The 22,203-nt window shown below is 40.8% G+C and overlaps 2 protein-coding genes across 28 annotated transcripts in view; one reads left to right on the top strand and one right to left on the bottom strand.

Annotated features, from left to right (window-relative positions):
* ADPRM (ADP-ribose/CDP-alcohol diphosphatase, manganese dependent) overlaps positions 1-22,203 on the bottom strand; it is a 385,000-nt gene that overhangs the window by 353,974 nt on the left and 8,823 nt on the right. The window contains exon 4 of one of the 26 annotated variants that reach the window (XM_082373313.1): positions 16,015-19,533. The exons of the other annotated variants lie outside the window; for them this stretch is intronic. Coding sequence (XP_082229439.1) covers positions 19,223-19,533 — 311 coding nt within the window. The 3' untranslated portion in view covers positions 16,015-19,222. Of the gene's footprint in view, positions 1-16,014; positions 19,534-22,203 lie in introns of those variants that run through there. 26 annotated transcript variants of the gene reach the window in all.
* On the top strand, positions 440-16,004 carry TMEM220 (transmembrane protein 220). Of its 2 annotated transcripts, XM_082373338.1 has the most exons (6): positions 2,585-2,852; positions 3,559-3,588; positions 5,465-5,525; positions 7,420-7,543; positions 8,857-8,916; positions 15,417-16,004. In XM_082373338.1, exons 1-6 carry the CDS (start codon positions 2,610-2,612, stop codon positions 15,550-15,552), a joined length of 654 nt encoding a protein of 217 aa, XP_082229464.1. In that variant the 5' UTR covers positions 2,585-2,609; the 3' UTR covers positions 15,553-16,004. The 2 variants fall into 2 exon arrangements, with proteins under 2 accessions (XP_082229465.1, XP_082229464.1); XM_082373339.1 differs by lacking the exon at positions 8,857-8,916 and having other exon boundaries at positions 440-2,852.

Raw genomic sequence — 22,203 nt, 5'->3', positions numbered from 1 at the left:
CCGCCCTTTCGGCAGGGGGAGGCCAGCGTCGACAGGCCCCCACTCCCTTCCAAACCTCCTCATCCCGGCAGCGTGTGACGCCGCAGTTAAAAAGGGAAATGGAGGGGCTTCCCTGGTGGCACAGTGGGTAAGAATCTGCCTGCCAATACAGCGCACACGGGTTCGAGCCCTGGTCTGGGAAGATCCCACATGCCGCGGAGCAACTAGGCCCGTGAGCCACAACTACTGAGCCTGCGCGTCTGGAGCCTGTGCTCCGCAACCGGAGAGGCCGCAGCAGTGAGAGGCCCGCGCACCGCGATGAAGAGTGGCCCCCGCTTGCCACAGCTAGAGAAAGCCCTCACACAGAAACGAAGACCCAACACAGCCCCAAAAATAAATAAATAAATTTATTAAAAAAAAAGGGAAATGGAGTGACTTCTCAAGCAGAGCTCTCTGCGATACTGGATTCACTTAAACTTATTTCTCATGACTCTTCAAGCTGAGCCTATGTTTGCAAAATCTGGACAAACATGCAGCAGGAGGATTTAGAGGGTTTCAAGCATCGGCTTAGCTACTGAATTGTGATTTTACAAGTCATCATTCTATGTCGTGAGTGACAAAAACCTGACTCACACAGGCTTGTGTGTGAGGAAGGGACTGAGATGGCTCACAAAGCTGAAGGGTGGTGAGGCCGTGCCCAGCGGTCGGTGGGGCTGGACCCAGAGCCTCACTCACGCGATGTTACCAGGTTCCTGCCTTCTTTCTCTCTGAGCTCTGCTTCCTCTACCTGAGCTCACCCTCAGAAAAGCCTTCTCCTGGCAGCTCCAGCTTACATGCTACCAGTTCAACACCCTCAGTAAAAAGAAAGCTTCACTTTAATGGTCCAGCTAGGGTTACCGGATTTAGCAAATATTTAGGACACACTTATACTAAAAAATTATTCCTTGTTGATCTGAAGTTCAAATGTAACTAGGCATCCTGTATTTTATCTGGCAACCCTCCCTCCAGCACAGGACTGAATCTGGGCAACCTGCATCACATGCCATCCCAGACCCAATCGCTGTGGTCAGGGGGTGGGCTACGCCAACCGGCAGGCCACGGTCACCCGCCCATCTCTGGAAAGGCGCCAGCACGCCAGCCCTCCTGGTACACATGCCCTGACAGTGGGAGCAGGGTCCTTCCCCAGTAACTGGGATGCTGATCCTATAAGAAGGGGAACGAACCCTGCGCCAGCAGAAACAACACACGTCCACACAGTGACCATGAATGCCCCAGACAACACTGAAAAATATAAACTGCAGGGTAGTTGCACAGCACACAACAGGTTACAAAGCATTTTCATACCACTCTCTCCTTGCCACCCACACCTCCGTTTGGTTGGCAATGATCACTTCCTGTATTACTTTGCTAGGACTGCCATAACAAAGTACCACAGACTGGCGGACTGAAGCAACAAACACCTATTTTCTGACCATAATTCTGGAGGCTGGGAGGGCAAGATCAGGGCATCAGCAGGGTTGGTGTCTCCTGAGGCCTCTCTCCTCGGCTTGCAGACGGTGGTCTTCTCGCTTTGTCCTCACATGGTCTTTCCTCTGTATACGTCTGTGTGTAAATCTCTTCTCGGACACCAGTCATATTGGATAAGGGCCCACCCATATGACCTCATTTTAACTTAATTATCTCTTTAAAGACCCCATTTCCAAACCTTCCCGGAGAGCGTACAGCAAGTCCCTTTCATGCTCCCTGCACCAAGCACGGGGCCAGGCATCCAGCAGACAACGTTCCTGAAATAAGCATTATTTGAAAGGAATGAAACAGAGAAAGAAAAAAAAAATTCCTAAAGAGTCTTAGGAGATTTTAGCGGAAAGGAGGGAGAGGAGCGCCGGAGAACAGGCTCGTGATGTGAAGTGATAAAGACTCTTTAGAACAGCAAAAATGATGAGGCCTATGGATGTGTAAATGAGCCCCGGGAGGAACTAATCAGAAGGGTAAATTACAAAACAGAAAAAGACCGTAAAACAAGCGAGGAGAGAAAAGGGAATATTTCAAGTGTCTTTGGTTCATAAGAAATTCATGAGCAACGCGTGTGGAGAATTTGTTGGTTTTGGTGGTGGGAAAGAATTGTAAATATGTATAATATGTAAATACCTCTGATAATAAAAGCCCATGAAGATAAACGAGGCTGTCTTAAGAAAAGCTGTGAGCTGTATGAGATGCTAATGTAACTGTCGTCACTCTAAGAAATTACCATAATGCTTACAGGGCTTTGAAAGTTTCTGAGCTTTGGAAAGAAATGCATAAACACTAACCAGAAAGCACGCACGCATACGCATACACACGCATACACACACACACACACACACACACACACACACACGCCTCTATTTTTCTCTTTCCTTCTTTCCTCCCTCCCTCCCCTTTAATTTCCTCTAATTTTTTTTAAATGTGAAGAAGGCAGCTTTAGTGAAAACTGGCATTGGAGTTGCACCTCTCTGGGTTCAAATGCGACTTCCTGCCCCCAAGGACGAGCTGTGCGACGCTGACCCAGCCTCCCAAGCGCTCTGTGACTCACTCTACGAGTCTGAGAAATGGGCAGATACCTACGCCTCTCTACGTTTGAGGAGGAGCGAATGGGGCTCCACAGGAAGGCCCGACCGGCGCCCCTCCCACCCGGGCGCGCGCCGGCCAGTGGCCCCGGGACCGGACGACCGAGGGCCTTCCGGGGAGCGGGCCGGGCCGGGCGGAAGGAGGGGCCGCGGCGGCGATCGCGCCGCCCGACCATGGCGCCTGCGGCCGGGCGCGGGGCGCTGGGCCTGTGGCGCGCCTGCAACTGGCTCATGGGCGCCTTCTTCGCGCTGGCGGCCTTCGTGCAGGTCAGCGCCCCGGGCCGGGCGGCGGGCGGCGAGACCCCGGGCTCCGAGACCCCGGGCTCCGAGCTCCGCCCCAGGCCCCGTGCGGTGTAGACCGAGCGGCCGGCGGGGTCGCAGGAGCCGGCCCTGTACGGGGAGGGCTGGAGTCAGGGTTGGTGATACGGGAACCCGCACTCCGGCTCCAGCTGAGACAGGTGTGATCATATGGTCGCGTTTGCTCACATGCTGGAAGGAACTGGTTCGGCGCGTGTCCCTTTGCAGGGACCTGAGCAGAAGCGGCCCTGGCACCTTTCTAAAAAGGCAGCCTGGGGGCGAGGCTGAGCTCACGGCCTAGGAGAGGAAGCAGAGCAAAACCCTTTGCAGCTAATTATCCTTCCAAGCCTGCTTTGGGGCCCCTTTGTGATAGCTTTCCTCATTCCTTGAGACTGGAGGGCCCTTAAGATACCCATTCTGGGCTTGGCTCGCCCTTTGCGGGCTCCCTGTGCCCTTCTGTACAAATAGGTAGGTGTGGCTGTGTGTTCAAGCTAGGTGCTGGGTTCAGACGGAAGCCCCTTCCCCGTCACCATCGGCTACACTGTGTCTTACTCCTCCTTGCATCCTCGGTCCCTACTGCAGCGTTTAGAAAATGACTGAAATGAATAAAGAGCAGACCAAATACTGGAATGGAACACGACAGCATGTCGCTAATGCTGATGTTTTGGCATTCCAGGTGAATGATCCCGATGCGGAAGTGTGGATGGTGAGTAGGAGCTGCCTTCCCACGTCTGAAAGAATTGGGGAACTGCGTGAAACACGCAGGTTCATCTATTTGCCCTCCTCCCTGCTTCGTCTACTTAAAAACTTAGAAATCAAATCCTTAGTAAGTGCTTTTTCCTAAAATATTAGAAGGATCAGATTGAGAAGTCAGAATTTTCCAGAGATATAGGTGCCTTTCAGCAGTATTCCCTTTGAATAAAATGGGCCAACTGAGGACACTTTTCTGAAGACACAGAGTAGACCTCTCAAGGTTAAGTGAACCAATCCTCATTAATTTCTACCCAGAAACTCCAACAAACATTTGACGAGAAAATGGCAGGCTTAAAGTATGTGGTTCTGCTAATTCAGTGAGTTACATTCATAAAAAGTAATTAAAGCCCATAAAACCTACAGTATACATTGAACCAATGCTCTGATTGAACCATTTAGAGGAGGGGGAGTTCATTCCACACATTTCTGGAAATATCTAAATTTCGGTTCTTTCAATACAGATATACAATACTGTACAGTGTCACCGATGAGATGATTTTAGGCTTTGGAATAATGTTGACTGTGTACAGAGTAACCACAAGTGAAAGCATTTGGAATTATAATATATATAATGTAGTATATATTATATATATATGGGTATAAATATAACCACATTCTGATACTCTCCAGATTCACATGCCCCTGCCTCTTCCTCAGTACCATGATCCATATCCTTAGTTCCAAATGTTATTTCTCCTGCAGTTCCAAACATCCAGCTTAATGCTGAATTTCCAAACGACTGCTAGATCTGTCCACCTGTACGTCGCAGTGGCTCTTCAGATACACACAAGGTCCTACCCAGCATCTTCCCCTCCAATGCCCACTCTTCCTTCTGACTCACCATTTCTGTTATCAGCAGTCATTCTGAGTCATCCTTGCTCAAAACCTCAGCCATCTCTAACATCTCTGTTTCTTACCACTGTCTTTGAGATCCCCTCAGAAAACAAAGAACAAAGCAATTCAAAAACAATGTAGGTCTAATTGCTTATCATGTTTTCATAGTGACAGCAAATCACTTAAAATGTTCGGCTCTGACAACTTCCTTATAAACTAAAGGTTTCTAACTAAGCATCACAGTTGATGTTAAGCAGCTACATTTCTGGGGAGGCCCCATGCTTCTTATAAACCTACCACCCCCTACTTGCCCTCTGCCCACACCACACAAGCAATAGGTTTTTCCAGAGTCTGCCTGCTTGCCGTGAATGAGGCTTGAAAATAGGGCCTCTTCAGGGCCAGCCTTCCCAACTCCAAACCAACTTACAACAGTTTCCAAAATGAAGAGCCTGCTCTTATTGGGCACATCTGGTCCGTACACTGTTAGTAAACTTTATGTGGTCTCACTCGCAGAGATGGAATATGGGGCTGGATGGTCCATGGAGCTAGACCCAGCAGGGCCATGTGGCTAATTATGGCTGCTCCGGCCCTGCTTTTCTAAGAGCATTTTTTGAAAAGTAGGGAAAGGCCATTTAGGCATGGCTGTTGCTTGGGAGAGATTAGGAGATCGCTGTGTCTTGAGACCAAAACTCCGCTCAATGCTAGAGCTTGAAGATGAAGAAGTCTTTCCTGGAATAGCCTATAGTCTCGGAGGAAGGCATACAGAATTACAACCTGACATGGTAAATGCCATAAAGCAGAGGTCACCACTTCCTCAGCTGCTACTGAAAGCTAGAGGTAAGTCACGGAGTGTGGTGGCCACTGCTGTCATCTTTCTTTACTTCCTACACACCTCTGAACATCTCCTATACTGGGCATCCTTTTTTTTTTTTTTTTTTCTTCTCTTTTTGGGCATCCTTCTTAACCCATGTAATTTCCTCTTTTTCTGCTAACAGGCTGTGTATACAATTCCTGCCGGTCTGACCCTGCTTGTTGGACTTAACCCTCTTGTCACAGGTATGAACCTTGGATTCTGAATGGAGATACAGCAAATCTGATTTCCTTTCAATGACGAGTCTATCTGCCAACCCCCAGGAGAAAACTGGAGCTCTCCATGTCTTTCTTCTCCCTTCTGATCGATCATAAGAGGAAGTGAATTCTAATCTAGATCGTCCTCACCCATCTTCAGGAAAACTTGATAAGGACGTGCCACACTAAGACAGTCTTTATCAATTTGGAACCCAGGATCTCGTACTGATGTGGTACAGTAGTTATGCCGTTTAGCCCCTGAGAGAGAAGGGCTTCAGTCACCGCGTTGATTTCTTAAGCCACCAAGCTAATGGAAGATGGGCAACAATCAAACTGCTAACCTTGTCTCCATACTTAGTGGTGATCATTGTCTATTATGTATTTACTCTATACAATTCTTCTCCCAGTACCACTCCCATTAATCATTTTCTGATTTTGAATTCATTCAACGCCTGTGTATCTGAACTGCTACTTTTATAGAGAAACTGTCTATAATGTCTATAACAAATCTTTAGATTTTTCACTGAAACATGTTGCTCTCCCTAATCTCCTTATGTACCATCACAGTAACTCCAGCAATTTCTTGTACACTTTTATATATGTTTCCTCCATCTAGGCTGTAAGCCCCTTGAAAGGATCATGTCTAACCCATCTTTGCCCAAGTCTAGCTTAAACATGGCCAGGAATACGGCAGGTACCTAATGTTCGTTGAGTCAGTGAATGGCTCTAACACAGAGGCGTTATCATATATTTGTTTTGTAACCTGCTCCTTGGATTCCTTACATGTATATCCCAGGTGAGTATATACATAAAAAATTCACTTAAAATAGCAGTTTGTATTGCCCACAGGCCACCTACCTCAATTAGGGGCAAAACGTAGCTGCTTCACCTTTTATGGCCCTAAAAACTCAGTAAACCTTAGTTGGACAGTTTCATTCTATGAAACAGTGTCTTAGAGCAGAAAAAAAAATTTTTTTTACATTGTTTACTAACATTCTCTTATTAATGGGGAATATTAGTCCGGCAGGTTATTTGTCACTTTCTTTAAATCAGCTTCTACTAGTGGGGCTTGAAAATTCTCAGGGCCTTAGAATAAAGACTAATGATTCCCACCTGGGTGGGGAAAACTCCCATCGCCCAGATGCTCGGGCTCCTTGTACAAGGTCCCTAGATCTCTGTTTACATCTTCAAGGTGTATCAGTTAGGACTCCATTAGTTGCAAGCAAGGAAAAAACTCAACTCAAGTGGCCTGTAAGATGAAGGGAGATGTACTGGGATCCTTTACTGAAAAGTCTGGGATGGTGCTGGCTTCAGGCACTGGTGGCGGCTCAGAACTTAAATTTGTCTGCAGTCTTAGTTCCACATCTACTGCACTTCAGCCCTGGGCTCCACGTGGTAGCCCTGCCACACAAAGGTCACAGCTTCACCACGCTGGGTCCAGCAGAATCTAGAAGCCACTTCCCTGATAGCTCCACAAAAGCTCTGAATGGAGTTGTTGGCCCTGATTCGTTATCTGTTCATCCTGAGACAAATCACTGTCACTGAGGGGATGGAATACATTGATTGACCTCGCTAAGGTCCAGTTGTCTGGGACACATAGACCAGGAGTGTGGAAAGAGTGGATCCCCAGAAAAAATTAAGGGTCGTCATCATAGGAAGGGGAGATGCTGGACAATCAAAATAATAAATGTCCACTTAAGTTTATAAATACTGTTTTAACCTCTGTTTTAACCTTTTGATTTGAGGGCAAATCAAAACAAAAAAACCCCAGCCTTTTCTGAATGCTTTACTTGAAGGCAGATTATGGCAAAGCAATACAAAGAGATCATTTTTCTCTGGGATGTGATTCCACGATTAACAGCACCAGGATATCTGTTTTTAGGTAACTTTATTTGGAAGAGTGTCTCTGCAATACACATATTCTTCTGTATCGTGTGGGCTGTTGTCTTGGCATACAACCTCTTGCTTCATACAAAACAGAACATCTTACATGAGGAAGAAGGCAGGTGAGCAGTGATTTTTTTGCTCTTTGGAAGGGGTGGGGAAGAACTGAGAAATCTGTTCCTTTATGACACCTTATCTTTGCATGATGATGATTTAATTCCCCCAACACCATAAGGAGCAGGGAAGATATTATCTCCTTTATAAGCTGAAGAAACTGAGGAAATGATAGAGCCAGGATTCAAAGCCAGCACTGCCTGCCAAACCTGTGATCACTACTACACGTTGCATTATATTATCGTCGGGCAGTTGGACCCTGACCCCCTTGTAACGAGCAAGGATCGCGTACAGTAATATTCAGTCCAGTCTAATGAGGTGAAAACTCCATCAGCCTTCGGATTCAGTCCTGGTTCAAGCCAGAATCTTATTTACAAGTGTGATCAGCCCCATCAGAGGTCAACCTCTGCCAGCCTTGCCCGTATATATCTCATGTCCTCTCCTCCTTTTGTCACCACCACTGGCTCTTGTTTTATCACCTCTTCCTTTGCTTCCTCCCACCCTTGACTCCCTGGTCTCACGAATAGCCCCCCTCCTTTCCTTTCTATCCCACTGGTAACATCTGCCAACACCAAAATTGAAAGACCTGTAGCTTAAGTCCCACTGGTGAGGTGCTGCTACATTATAGGCCCTAATCTTTGGAAAACTAGATCAGGTTGGGTCAGTTGATGGGAATGTAGACCAAATGGTTTGAATCACCTCCACCAACGTGAAGCCCATGAGGCGCAGTGAAATCAAAGTGGGGGCTTCCGGTGGTATTTGGCCAAATACGATTATTTTCTACGCTATGTAAAAGATACAACCTTTTAACACATATTTCTAGAAGCATATACCCGCCTCAAAATCATTAGACTCATACTACAAGTCATTCCACTCCACTAAGACGTGACCCAATCCCCTGCAATCTGTGCTTAAATTACTGATTTGAGCTCAACCTGCCTAACAGTGACCCCTCTAAAACAATGTGAAAAGAGTGCCTGATCCAGTATGGGATTGTCTTCTTGATTGTGGTATTCCTCCCCATGACATGAAGTAGGTGATTTATATATGTTTTTGTTTGTTTTTTGTTGTTTCTCTGTTCACCTATGAATTGGGGAATAGTCATGAAGTTCATAGCTGCCTCATAAGATGAAATTTATTTTCATATAGGGCTCTAAAAGGTCTGAAAAAAGTAATTTATGAGTCATGGTTAGACTTGAAAATATTTTGTAGATGCTATATATCTTGGAGGAAGTCATCAGACAGTCAGCAGAATCAAGTGTCAGGGAGAAAATGACCCTTCGCAGCCACTTCAAAGTATGAAATCCATGCTGTTTTACAGGGAGCTCTTTGGTCTGGTGATTATCACAGTATGGCTGAGCCTGTGCCACAGCGCATCAAAGTAAGTTTTCAGCTCGGCTGTTAAAATCGGATGCGTTTAAGGTTGGTCAGATCAGGTAGGTAAGTGAGAATATTGGCACAATTGTAAACAGGAATCTTTTGAGAGGAATCTTTCCTTTTCGCAAGGGAAGCTAACAAGAGTCGGTTCAGTGTTTCATGATCATTCATACTTTTATGAATACCCCAGTTTCCTGTGTCATCACAGGTAGTTGCCAGTCTATTCTCCAGAGAGAAGGAAAGTGATCTCAAAAGGATGCTTGGATATTTAGGGAAAAGTGAATAGCAAACAAAATATAAAACTGTGGGTACATGTAAGTGAATATTAACTTTATAAAACAATAATAGAAAAATAAAAAATACATGACAACTGTAGCATATAAGTTGGAAGGGGATAAATGGAGCTAAAGTGTTCTAAGGTCCTTGAATTATCTGGGAAGGGTAAAAGTATCAAATTATATTAGATTTTGACAAGTCAAGGATTCATGTGGTAATCCTTAGGGTAACCACTGAAAGAAAAGGAGTACAGAAGGCAGGAAAGGAGATGAGAAAAAGAACAGATGGGGAAAATAAGAAGCAGATGTTAAGACAGAGAATTAAACTCAAATATATGAGAAACTACATTAAATGTAATTGTTCCAAATATTCCAATAAAGATTTTCAAAACGGATAAAAGATTAAAAACTAAACACTGCTTACAAAAGAGAACACAAATATACAGAAACAGAAAGACTGAAAGTCAAAAGATTGAAAAAACATACTATACAAACACCAACAAAACGGAAGCCAGTATAGACACTTTCATTTTAAAAAGTAGATTTTAAGGTCAGCATTAGAAAAAAGGAGGACTTTTTGGTAATTAAAAAAAATTCTGCTTTAATTTTTTATTTTGAAATATTCAAACACATTCAAAAGCAGAGAGACTAATATAATGAATCAGATGTACTCATCACCCAGCTCCAACAACTATCATTATATATCCAATCTTGTATCATCTATCACTGTCCTGATTATTTTGAAATAAATCTCAAACATCATATTGTTTTATGTTTTATATATTTCAGTATGTATCTCTAAAAGATAAGCACTTAAAAAATAACCACTCTACCATCATCACACACAAAAAACAAAACAGTAATTCCTCAGTATTACGAGTTTTCCAGCCAATGTGTATATTTTCACAATTGTATTATAAATGCTTGCTCCTCTGTGCGTCATATTTCCTATAAATCAGTGGTAAGATCTAGAAGCTTGGCCACATTCTGGTCGTCGTCTTCTCCTCCTCCTTATCATCATCACCACTAAGCAAGACTACTTCATGGGTGGTGTTATGTACTTCCATCATCATGTGCATAACCTAGCTGTTTCTCTGTAATGTTAATATAAAATCTTTGATGATCACTGCCTAAATCCACTAATCCACTTGAGTTGCAAAATGGTCATAATCTAATTATACCATTCCTTGATTATTATCTGGAAAACTTCCACTTATCAATTCTTGGACTACTCAGACACAGATCATAAGAGGAAAAGGAGTTGACTCTCTTAATTTACCAGTTTTCAGAATAATGAGTTTTTCTTCCCTGGGCACCTTCCAAAAGTGACCAATGAGTTTTGTTTATTTAATAGTACCATTATAAACTCATGAATTTCAACATATTTGATGTTTTTCAGTCCATGGCAGTTGCTTAAACTGTCCCATCTTTGACCAGGGGCACTTATTCAGGTTGGCACCAGAACTCTGTTTGACACGACCCTAGTAAACTTTGATTGCTTCCTTGCTTTCTGGTATGACAAAATGTTCCAAGCTAAGGTTGTACATTTTATGCCCCAGACCTGGGAATCAACCATTTTTCCAAAAAGCCCTCATTACTTTCAGTAGGTAATAATGGTATATAGAGGTCACATTCTGGGCACAAATGGTGCTCACTGCTGCTGGGTTGAGTTGGGTTCTTTTAGTGGGCAGAACTAGGAAAATTCACATATATGTGCATAGGTATGTATTTATATGTATGTGTGTCATAAATATATATATATGTATATGTGTGTGTATTATGTATATAAAGATATATATATATATATATTTTTTTTTTTTTACATATATAGTTAAAGATAAAATTCCTTATGAGTTCATATCGATCCTAGAATTCAAATTCAGGAGCACAAGTTTTCATCTGACCTTATCAGCAATCTTGAATCTGTATTTACTTTTAATCATGTCAAAAAATCTCTAGTCTCAGTGACCTCAACATAACTCATCTGACTCATCCCACAATACAAACACAATCTCAGAATAACAATATAATTACTGAAAATAGGTATTTTGTGTTGCTGTTTCTAGGGAACATCTCTCTAAGGGATGTACATTCAAATTACTTGGAATAGTTACTCTGTGTGCTAATCCCACCAAGTGAATAGACAGTTAAGTTCATTTATTTCATTTTACTTTCAATTTCTAGGGATACTTTATTAAAAATATATTAATTTTGTTTTATAATTATATAAAACATCTACGTGGTTCCAAAGTCAAATCTACAAGACAGAGTACATTCAAAGAACTCTAACTTCTCTATCCCGCAACCCTATGTCCTCCCTTTCTCTATAGGTGAAACTTTTTTCAACTTTATGGTTTATCCTTCCATGGTTTCTTTTTTTTTTTTTTTTAAGTATTTATTTATTTATTTATGGCTGTGTTGGGTCTTCGTTTCTGTGCGTGGGCTTTCTCTAGTTGTGGCAAGCGGGGGCCACTCTTCGTCACGGTGCGTGGGCCTCTCACTATCACGGCCTCTCTTGTTGCGGAGCACAGGCTCCAGACGCGCAGGCTCAGTAATTGTGGCTCACGGGCCCAGCTGCTCCGCGGCATGTGGGATCTTCCCAGACCAGGGCTCAAACCCGTGTCCCCTGCATTGGCAGGCAGATTCTCAACCACTGCGCCACCAGGGAAGCCCCCCATGGTTTCTTAATGGAGCAAATATGTACATTCATTGGTATTCCTGCTTGTCTTAGATAAGTGATAGCACATTATACACAATTGTATTCTTGATTTCCCCTTACTACATCCTGGAGATCACCCTGTGGTATATAAAGACTTTCCTTATTCTGCTGATAGGTCCACAGTATATTCATCCAGTCCTCTACTGTTCAGGTTGTATCCAATCTTTTGCGATTCAAAATAGTGCCAACAAAGTGTATTGTCAAATTTTTGAATTTTTACTAATTCGATAGTTGAGAAATGGGTAGTTTTCATTTGTATTTCTCTTATTAGGAGCAAAGGTAAGCATATTTTCATATGATTAAGAGCCATTTGCATTTCTTTTTCTATAAATATTGGTTCATCTCTGAGAGTACAGGTTTAACCAATTTCTAAGGTTGTTGGTCTTCTCTACTTTTAGAAGCTCTTTACATACTAGGGCTGTTAACCCGCTGTCTGTGATATAAGCTGAAAAATTTATTTTGCAGTTTCTTATTGTCCTTTTACTTTGCTTATGCAAAGTACACTTTGCCATGAAAAAAAAAATTTTTTTTTAATGTGACCAAATTTATCGGTCCATTCCCTTATTGCTTCTGGATCTGGAGTCATAGTTAGGAAAACTTTCCTTCCTCTCAGGTTGTAAGTAACTTACCTAAGTTTTCTTCTAATACATGTATGGTTTAATTTTTACATTTAAATCTTTGACCAATTTAGAGTTTATCCTAGTGTAACAGCAAAAAGAACGGATCCAATATTATCTTCTTCCTTTTTGGCTCTCTGGCGATCTCAACACCACTTATCAAAAAGCATACATAACTAATAACATAGCCTCAAAATAGATAAAATAAAAATTGACAGAGTGAAAAGGAAAAACTAAAAAATTTACAATCATTTTGGGAGACTTTAATATACTTCTTTCAGTTACTAATAGAACAAGAAGATTTAAAAAATCAATAAAGATATAGAAAATTTGAGCTACACGATAAGAAACTTGACCTAAAGGACATATATAGAATACCAGCACCAAGAATGGCAGAATTCAAATTTTTTTTCAGGTAAACGTTGAATATTTGCAAAAAGACTTTATGTTGAGCCATGAAATAAGTTCCAACAAATTTCAAAGAACTGAAATCTTATGGAGTATGTTCTTTGACCACAGTGCAATTAAGCTAGAAATCATTCACAAAAATAATAATCAGACAACCACTGTATGTTTGGAAATTAGGAAATATATTTCCAAATAATATTTGGAACACATCACAATGACAATCAGAAAATATTTTGAACTGAACGATAAGGAGATGACTACATATTAAAATCTGTGGGATGTGGCTAAAAAGCATGCTTAGAGGGAAATTTATAGCATTAAATACATATATTAAAACAAAACAAAACAAAACAAAAACTAGGCAGGCTGAAAGTCAATGAGCTAAGCTTTGAAGAAGTTAGGAACTCTCCAGTTCAAGAAGTTAGTAAAAGAACAGTAAATTAAGCCCAAAGAAACAAGAAAATAAATATAAAAGCAGAAACCAATGAAATGAAAAAATCAACATTAAAAAATAAAGGAGTAAGAGGGCCAAATATTCATTCTCTGAAATGATTAATAACACTGATAAACCCTGGCAAGACTAAAAAGGGAAAAATAATTAGAGTGAGAGCAAGGAAAGGAAGGCACAAATAACTAAGCTCAGGGATGAAAAAGAGAAAGTTATTACCCATGTAACAGATACTGCAAAAATCGTAAGAGGATAGTATGAACAACTTTTTCCCAATAAATTTGAAAATGTAGATGAAATGGACAAATTCCTTGAAAGATACAATTTACCAGAACTGACACAAGAAGAAATACTCAGAACGGTCTCATAACTATTAAAGAAATTGAGTATATAATATAAAATTTTCCTAAAAGAAAACTCTAGACCAAATGGCATAACTGCAGAATTCTGCCTAACATTTAAGGAAGGAATAATGCCAACCTTCAACAAACTCTTCCAGAGAACAGAAAAAGAAGAAACATTTTCCAGTTTATTTTATGAGGGCAGAAAAATCTGGACACCAAAAGTTGACAAGAACATTACCCACCCCCCCACCAAAAAAAAAAAAAAAAGAAAGAAAAAAGAAATTACACAGCAATCTCACTCATGACCACAGACGGAAAAACCCTAAACAAAACATTAGCAAAAAATAAAAAACAAAAACAAAACCATTAGCAAATCAAGTCCTGCAATTCATGACCCAACCACCAAGTTGTGTTTATTCTAGGAATACAGTTAGTTTAACATTTGAAAACCAACCAGTGTTTTTCACCACATTAACAGAACGAAAGAAAATAAACTATCTTCTCAGTCTATACAAAAAGAGCATTTGATAAAATTCAACATCCATTCATGATAAAAGCTCATAAAAATTGGTTTAGAAAGGAACTTACCCTGTTAAAGGGTATCTATACCACAGCATGATACTTAATGGTGAGCAGCTGAAAACTTTTCCTGAGATCAGGAATGAGAAGTAGCCACTGTTGCCACTTCTACTCAACACTGTTCTAGCTCTTGTCCTAGCCAGTACAGTAAGGCAAGAAAAAGAAATAAAAGCCCCCAAGGACTGGAAAGGCAAAATTAAATTTTCCTTATTCACAGATGACAAAATCACATATGTAGAAAATTTCTAAAAATCTAAAAAGTTATTCAAATAAGTGAGTTTAGCATGATGGCTGGATACTAGGCCAATATACTAAAATCAACTGTATTTTTATCAGCGAGTAACAGAAAATGATAAAAACAAAAAGTTACCATTTATAGTATCAAAAAATCAACTCCCCAGGAATAAATCTAGAAGAGATATGCAAAATCTCTGCATACAAAACTATAAAAACTATAAAACATTATGGGAGAAATTAAAGACCTCAATATTAAAATAAAGAACACCTAAATAATTATCCTATGGCAGTATAAGATAAACCCATACTGGCAAAATAAATGAATGAAACAAAATAGAATCTAGAAACAGATCCATATATATATATGTATATGGCCTTTACTTAGGACAATGGTGGCACTCCAGGGTAGCAAAAGAAGGCAATCTCTTCAATAAATAGTGCTGGAGCAATTGAATATCCATATGGAAAAAAGTGAACAACCGCTACACCTTAAAACTTTCATAAAAATCAATTCTAGGTGGATTATAGATCTAATGTGAAAAGCAAAGCAATAAAACTTTTAGAGAAGATAATCTAGTATCCTTAAGACCTTGGGGAAGAAAAGTTTTCTTAAACAGGACACAAAAATCATTACGTAAAGATCCATTTTAACATTGCTTTATCAATGACCTTCAACTGAGGTCACTGAAACACAGAATTATATTTCTTATATAATTCTTATATGAAATATAAGAATTATATTTCAATTTAAAAAATTAAAAAGACCGTACGAAAATGTAATGATGTGTTTTACTAAAATCAATCTTCATATTCGTTACCAAAGCAATTCATAATTTTTATTGGATTTTTATGTATAATAATTTTTGTGTCTTTATAGGAATCCAGTTGGTGGAAGAATTCAGCTGGCTATTGCTATCACAGTTGCTCTTTTCCCATTTATCTCATGGGTCTATGTATATATAAACAAGGAGATGCGGTCCTCCTGGCCAACTCACTGCAAGACAGTAATTTAAATGAAGAATCCTGTTCTTAAAATGAGAGTTTTCAATTTTTTGTAAACATGATTGTAACTGCCAGTTTCCTAGGAATTTATTTCAGGTAATTTGAGTTAATACTAGAGATGATTTTTTTAAAAAATCCCAAGTCAGGCTGCCTACAACACAGGACTGGAAGGGACTAGTGAGGGAAGGAGTCTGGCATTCTGGTGTGTCACAGTGTAGTAGAAAAGGCAAAACAAAAGTTAAGAAATATGAATTCTAACTCAGCTACGTCACTATCCATATGACTTGGGCAAATGTATAAACCTCCCGTGGATAATTCTTTATCTATAAAATAGGGTTACTACCAGACCTCCTACTTATTTATATAGTTGCAAGGTTTATAAGCGAGAATAATGTGAGAGCATTCAAAATATACAGAGCTGACAAAGGGCTGCACCTGATAACACAGAGGGAAGCAGGGTTTGGATAATCTAGAGAAAGCCCTCGCACAGAAACGAAGACCCAACACAGCTAAAAATAAATAAATAAATAAAAACATGTCAATTCGTTAAAAAAAAAAGTAGCCCTGGAGAGAAGACCATTTCAGAGCTGTACAGTCTGGTGGCCACTAGCTGCATGTTGTATTGAGCGCTTGAAATGTACACTGAAGAAGTTTGAAGTTTTTCATTTTTATTTAAAAACATCAATTCAGTTATGAGAAAACTTGTGTGTTTGGAACACTTGTTTTAAGTATGTTTGGAACAACTTGGATATGTGAATCTACTTCTTCAACTGCAAATTTTATATCTAAATATGGACCAAGTATTTCCAATGAAAATTTAGTGTCCAAATGGACGGATTATAAGTATAAAATACACACTAGATTTTACAGACTTAGTATAAAAAAGAATGTAAAATATTTTTATATTGATTACATGTTAAAATAATATGTTAGATGTATTGGGGTAAATAAAATACATAATTAAAATTAATTTTATCTATTTCTATTTACTTTTTAAAATGTGACTGCTAAAATATTTCAAATTACTTATGTGGCTCACATTATATTTCTCTTGGTCAGTGCTGTCTTAGAGCATCTGGATGGCAACTCTTTTTACAATGCTAGCATCAAACTCCATAGTGAAGACAGTTTCATGAGATTTAGGAAATATTTGACTCAAAAAGTATTAGAGTGAAAATGAGTCTGGTAGTTTGCCTATTTTTATAGCCTTTAATACGATATTAAGTATTCTATAAATATTTGTTAAAGGAGATAGGCATGTTTTTTGTTTTACATAATGGCCACTGGATAGTCAGAAATTCTCTATCAAGATTTAGAGGGTAAAGGAAAAAAAATCTAGTTGATATTAAAGCAATTAAAGTAAAATTTATTTTAAGGGTCAGTGAAATACAAATAAAGGATTTCAGTTTTCTAGTATATTTATGGTTTTTATACCTCCGTTAGTATAACTATTAGACATGAAGAAACAGATTTATTTCCAAATTCTATATAGGACCTACCCATCCTCCAAGTAATGCTTGATTCTGTGCTTAGAAGACTGTAATGTTTCAATTTTTTTTTAAAGTAATGTCCAAAATACACTTTCATCATATTTGCATCTCCCATATAACACACTGAATTTTGTGAATATACACAGTTCCTTTCATATCTCCAGAAGCACGTAAAAGGCAGTAACTTGGTAAAGTACTGCCTTTTGAAGAGTATTACTGAAATTGCTTTTCAACTCTATTTTTCAATTGAATTTAAGTATTATTAGTAAGTTTAATAGTTCTATTGTCAAAATCTCTGTCTTCCCACCCTCACAATCTTTTTTCTCCGCATTGTCATTCTCCTATATCAGCCTCTCATTATCCACTGCCTGGAATTGACACAAATTTCCTCACACATTCCCCAGCTCGGACACCGGAGTGTTCCTCACTGCCTGACAAGTTTAGTTCTAACTCTGGCTCATCCATCACTCAGGGCTCTTCACCACGTAGCCCTACCTTGTCCTTTCCCGCTTTACCGCCTGCCATCCCCCAGCGCCGTTTGGTGAATGCTCATAGCATGACTTGCAGTTCCTGAACTCAGCATATCCTATGACGCTACGCTGTTCCGTCTACATGAAATGCACCCACACACCTATTTAAACCATTTTTCTTCCTTCTTCAAGTCATCCCTGTTCCCTTCAAACAAAATTAAATCCCTCCTCCATGTTGCCACTGCCCTTTCTTCATACATTTGTATGCAGGGTTGTTTCTCTCTCTCACGCGTTAAAGTCACGTCAGTAGGCTGAATAATGACCCTCAAAGGTATCCAGGTCCTAATCCCCAGAACCTTTGAATGTTACCTTACATCACAAAATAGACTTCCCAGATGTGATTAAGTATCTTGAGATGGGAAGATTATCCTGGATTATCTGTGTGGGCCCTCAATGTAATTACAATATAAGAGGGAGGCACAGGGATATTTGACTACAGACGGAAGAGGAGAAAGGCATGGTGACAACAAAGCAGCAAGAGACTGGAAAAAGCTGCACTGCTAGCTTTGCAGATGGAGGAAGGGGCCATGAGCCAAGACATGCAAGAGATGCAGCCCTAGAAGCTGGAAAAGGCAAGGAAACCGATTCTGCCCCCGAGAGAGCATGGCCCTGATGACACCTTGATCTCAGCCCAGTGAAGACGATTTCAGACTTATGACCTCCAGAACTGTAAGAGAACAAATGTATGTTGTTTAAGCCACCGAGTTTGTGCTAATTTGTTACAGCAGCCAGCGGAAACTGATATGCCTCTGTAGCCCCACGGTGCTTCGGTACTCAGCAGACACACTTACGTTGACTAGTACTGGTTTTTTGGTCTTCCTGTTTTTCAGGCCCTGAATCAAACTTTTTCTACACTTGAACAGTCCCCATTTGCCACTGAGTTAAGTGTTTCTGCAAATAAGTCTTAGAATATATGACAGCTCAGTTAAACATGCCCCGTTTGTCTATAAAGGGAGTCAAGGGTAAATTCATTTACCTACGATAGTCTCATATAGCACCAGCTGGGGGCCCAAACAGACATGCTGGCAGGCACACAGCTGCCCTCGCACGTGGTCCTGCTTTGGCTGAACTCACAAGAGGTTCACAAGGGAGACCACACGTTCACCTGTGTGAATGGGGGTGCTATTCGTTCACCTGTGAAGTAACTGGTGATGTTTCTGGCTTACGAAACAGGAGTATAAACCTATAAAAGTACAAATATGATAGGTACTCTGAGCAAACAATGTCTAAAGCTCATTCACACAGCTGGGTAAACGGAAGAAGTTTACCTGAGCTTATTTTATTTCTTTTTTATTATGAATTTTAACTTACATAGCTAATACAGTGAATGAATACACTCTCCTTGTAAAAAGTAAAAAAACCTCAGGTAAGGCTAAATAGAGTCTGTTTGGAGGACTGTATCCCCCCCACCTCAGTCTCCTCCCTGGTTTATTCATGCTACTTTCATTCATTTCCTTTCCAATTTTCAACACGGGATATATTATCCAAAAATGACATTTCAGAATATCTTATGAGCTAACACACATTGAAGTCAGTTATGGCTATCTGTTATGCAAACGGAATACTAAACAATGAGACTCAGGATTTGGGGAGAGGAAGGCGGAACAAAACCACAAAGCCAAGTCAGTCTCTTTCTATAAAAGTAAACAAATAAGATCAGACTAAAAATGGAGAGCGTTTTCCTTCTTGTAATTCATAATTCTGTCTGGAACTCTGCCCTTCCCTTTCAGCATCATTTTGTCAGGATAGACGTGAACTGTGCCAAAAGCCTGGCTGTCTGGAGCCGTTTCAATAACCCCTTCTATGTTGACGTGGTGCACACCAAAAGGGTCCTCAGAGTAGCCACCATCGTGAGTGTGACCGGCGAAGAAACACACCACACACTTGTGAGACCAAATGACTGCCAGGGCGTCTCTGTAATTCCAGGCCAGGCACACACTGTCAGAGGCCTCGGGGTAAATGGGAAGATGGCCTGTTAGTTAAAGAGAAGAAGAGTTATGAGCCAATTAAGAAATACCTCTTTCACCAAAAAAAGGCTAAAAACTAGTACTCAGGATAAAGAAAATGTGTATTGCTACTCATATGGACCGAGACCAGAGAGAATCCACATACATGAAAAACTAGATAATCTAGAGCCACGTCTCTGGAGCATAAAGAAGGGTGAGACAGTTTGCATCCAAGGGGAGAGAGGCTGCTGTATAGGCAGAAACCCTGAGATCTATGGCCTGCAAAGTCTCAAGATGCACAAACACCACCACGGGAGACTGAGGGCATCCCAGGCAGGGCGGTCCGTAAAGGCAGCCAGAGATCAGGCAGGTGCTGCACTGGAATCCAGTCTCACTGATTTCCCTAAGAGTATGAGTGTTATACACACTGAAAGAGCTACTCCCAAGTAAAACAGTTTAGGGATGGACCAATGGATTATATGTATAATAGTCATTTATATAAACACTCAATGTTTTATAAAGAACTGACTTAATGCTACTTGAAATACCTCCATGAGATCAAGGTGGCCATAGCCATTTTACAGATGAGAAAACTAAGTTAAAGCAGGGCACATTCATACTAGCTTCCACCGGAGATACAGCCAAGAGAATTTCAAATTCTTGATCTCAAGGCACCTACGAGGCCACATCAACATCAGGTCACGGTTTCACTCCAACGTACAGGTACAACAGCTCACTGATCTTTGATTCTTCCCATTAAATCACTTTCCTTTTTTCTCTGTTACTGTTTATTTTTATCTTGAAATTTTATTCTGAGTATTTTTATTCTGCTTAATATCTATTAGTTTATAATACAAGTAAAAAAAGGGGAGGTAACAGAGCACGTGCGCGCGCACACACACACACGCACGCACAACCACTCTTCAAGCTGTGATAAGGGCCGAGCGTCCCAGGAGGCTGGGTGACTCTGCAGACCCAGACGCCATACTGGACTCGCCGGACACAATGAGCTGCTCCTCCTCTCTGAAATACTTGGCTTCCAGAACATGGCTGTCCCCCTAGTTTTCTCCCACCCTCAGCGGCTTCTGATCTTCACTCTGCTGCTTCCTCACTTCCCCAGTGTCCCGTCAGGAGTGCCCGAGTGCTTGGTCCTCAGGCTTCACTACTCCGTCTCTACCCAATGGCTTGGCGATCTCTTAGTAATTTACAGTTTTAAATACTATCTGTATTCTTTCAACTTCCACGTTTATATATCTGGCCCAAACTCCTATTCTGAATTTCCGACTCTTATGTCCCTACTGCTTACTCAGCATCTTTCCTGATGTCTAATAGGCATCTGAAACTTAATATTTTCAAACCTGAACTCCTGAACTCTTCACCCAAAACCCCTCCTACTGCAGTGTTCCATATCTCAGCTAATAGCAATTCTATCCTTCCAACTGCATGGCCAAAACTTGAGTAGGCCAAATACCTCTGAGAAGCCAAAATGAAAGTGAAGAAGCAAACAGAAACAAAAGAAAATGTCTGGGCTTCCCTGGTGGCGCAGTGGTTGAGAATCTGCCTGCCAATGCAGGGGACGCAGGTTCGAGCCTGGTCTGGGAAGATCCCACATGCCGCGGAGCAACTAGGCCCGTGAGCCACAATTACTGAGCCTGCGCATCTGGAGCCTGTGCTCCGCAACAAGAGAGGCCGTGATAGTGAGAGGCCCGCACACCGCGATGAAGAGTGGCCCCCACTTGCCACAACTGGAGAAAGCCCTCGCACAGAAACGAAGACCCAACACAGCCATAAATAAATAAATGAATGAATGAATGAATGAATGAATGAATAAATAAAGACTTTCTATTTCACTGTCTTTATTTTAAAAAAGAAAGAAAGAAAGAAAGAAAATGTAGCCATTTTAAACTTTGCTAAAGAAAACCCGAGGCACTCAGTTGTTCATCCAGTGTCTGAGCTTAGAGCAAAATGGAAGAAATGTACGAGATGCTAACGCAGACAGGTGCACTGACAGAAGTGCAAAGAAACGGGAAGAATACGGTACGGAGGGAGACGACGAAAGGGGACTCCAGTCTCAGGAGCTCTATGACTTGACCTACGTAGTTTAATCTCTTTGGGTTCAGTTTCCTTATCTTTAAAATTAAAAGGTTTGACTATATGATCTCGAGGTCCCTTTTAGCTCCAGTATTCTCTACAATAACAGGTACATTTTGGCAGTCAAAACTAAAAAGCAGAGACAAGAAGTATCCCACTTTGGAAACCACTTATTACAGAGCCAAACAGTGTCACATCATGTCTATAACCCCTGAGGGCATCTTATAATTTTCTAAGCCTTGAATGACATTTGATATTCTAGAAATACCCCTACTCCATCTCATATCTTTACCACATCAGTGAAAGATAAATAAGTAAAAACTGATTAATAGAAATATAATGGGGTTTTTTTGGCCACACCGAGCGGCTTGCAGGATCTTATTTCTCCCACCAGGGATTGAACCCGGGCCTCGGCAGTGAAAGCGCCAAGTCCTAATCACTGGACTGCCGGGGAATTCCCTGAAATATAATTTTATATTAACAACTATCTGAATAGCCTGTCATTTTCAAAGGGATTTCATGTTCATAAGTTCATTTGATACAATACTGAGAAAACTACAGTTTGCACATTCAACATTTGTCCAGAGTTACACAGGTCATAGAAA

This window comes from Balaenoptera borealis (genome assembly GCF_965194805.1).
Source record: "Balaenoptera borealis genome assembly, chromosome: 20".
NCBI lineage: Eukaryota > Metazoa > Chordata > Mammalia > Artiodactyla > Balaenopteridae > Balaenoptera > Balaenoptera borealis.
The sequence above is the reverse complement of the archived record's forward strand: the minus strand, read 5'-3'. Positions and strand labels throughout refer to the sequence as shown.

Coding starts and splice junctions, on each gene's coding strand:
- TMEM220 (XM_082373338.1), top strand. CDS start 2,610: ATGGGGCTCCACAGGAAGGCCCGACCGGCGCCCCTCCCACCCGGGCGC. Junction 5,526..7,419: donor ACTTAACCCTCTTGTCACAG/GTATGAACCTTG, acceptor ATCTGTTTTTAG/GTAACTTTATTTGGAAGAGT. Junction 8,917..15,416: donor CTGTGCCACAGCGCATCAAA/GTAAGTTTTCAG, acceptor GTGTCTTTATAG/GAATCCAGTTGGTGGAAGAA.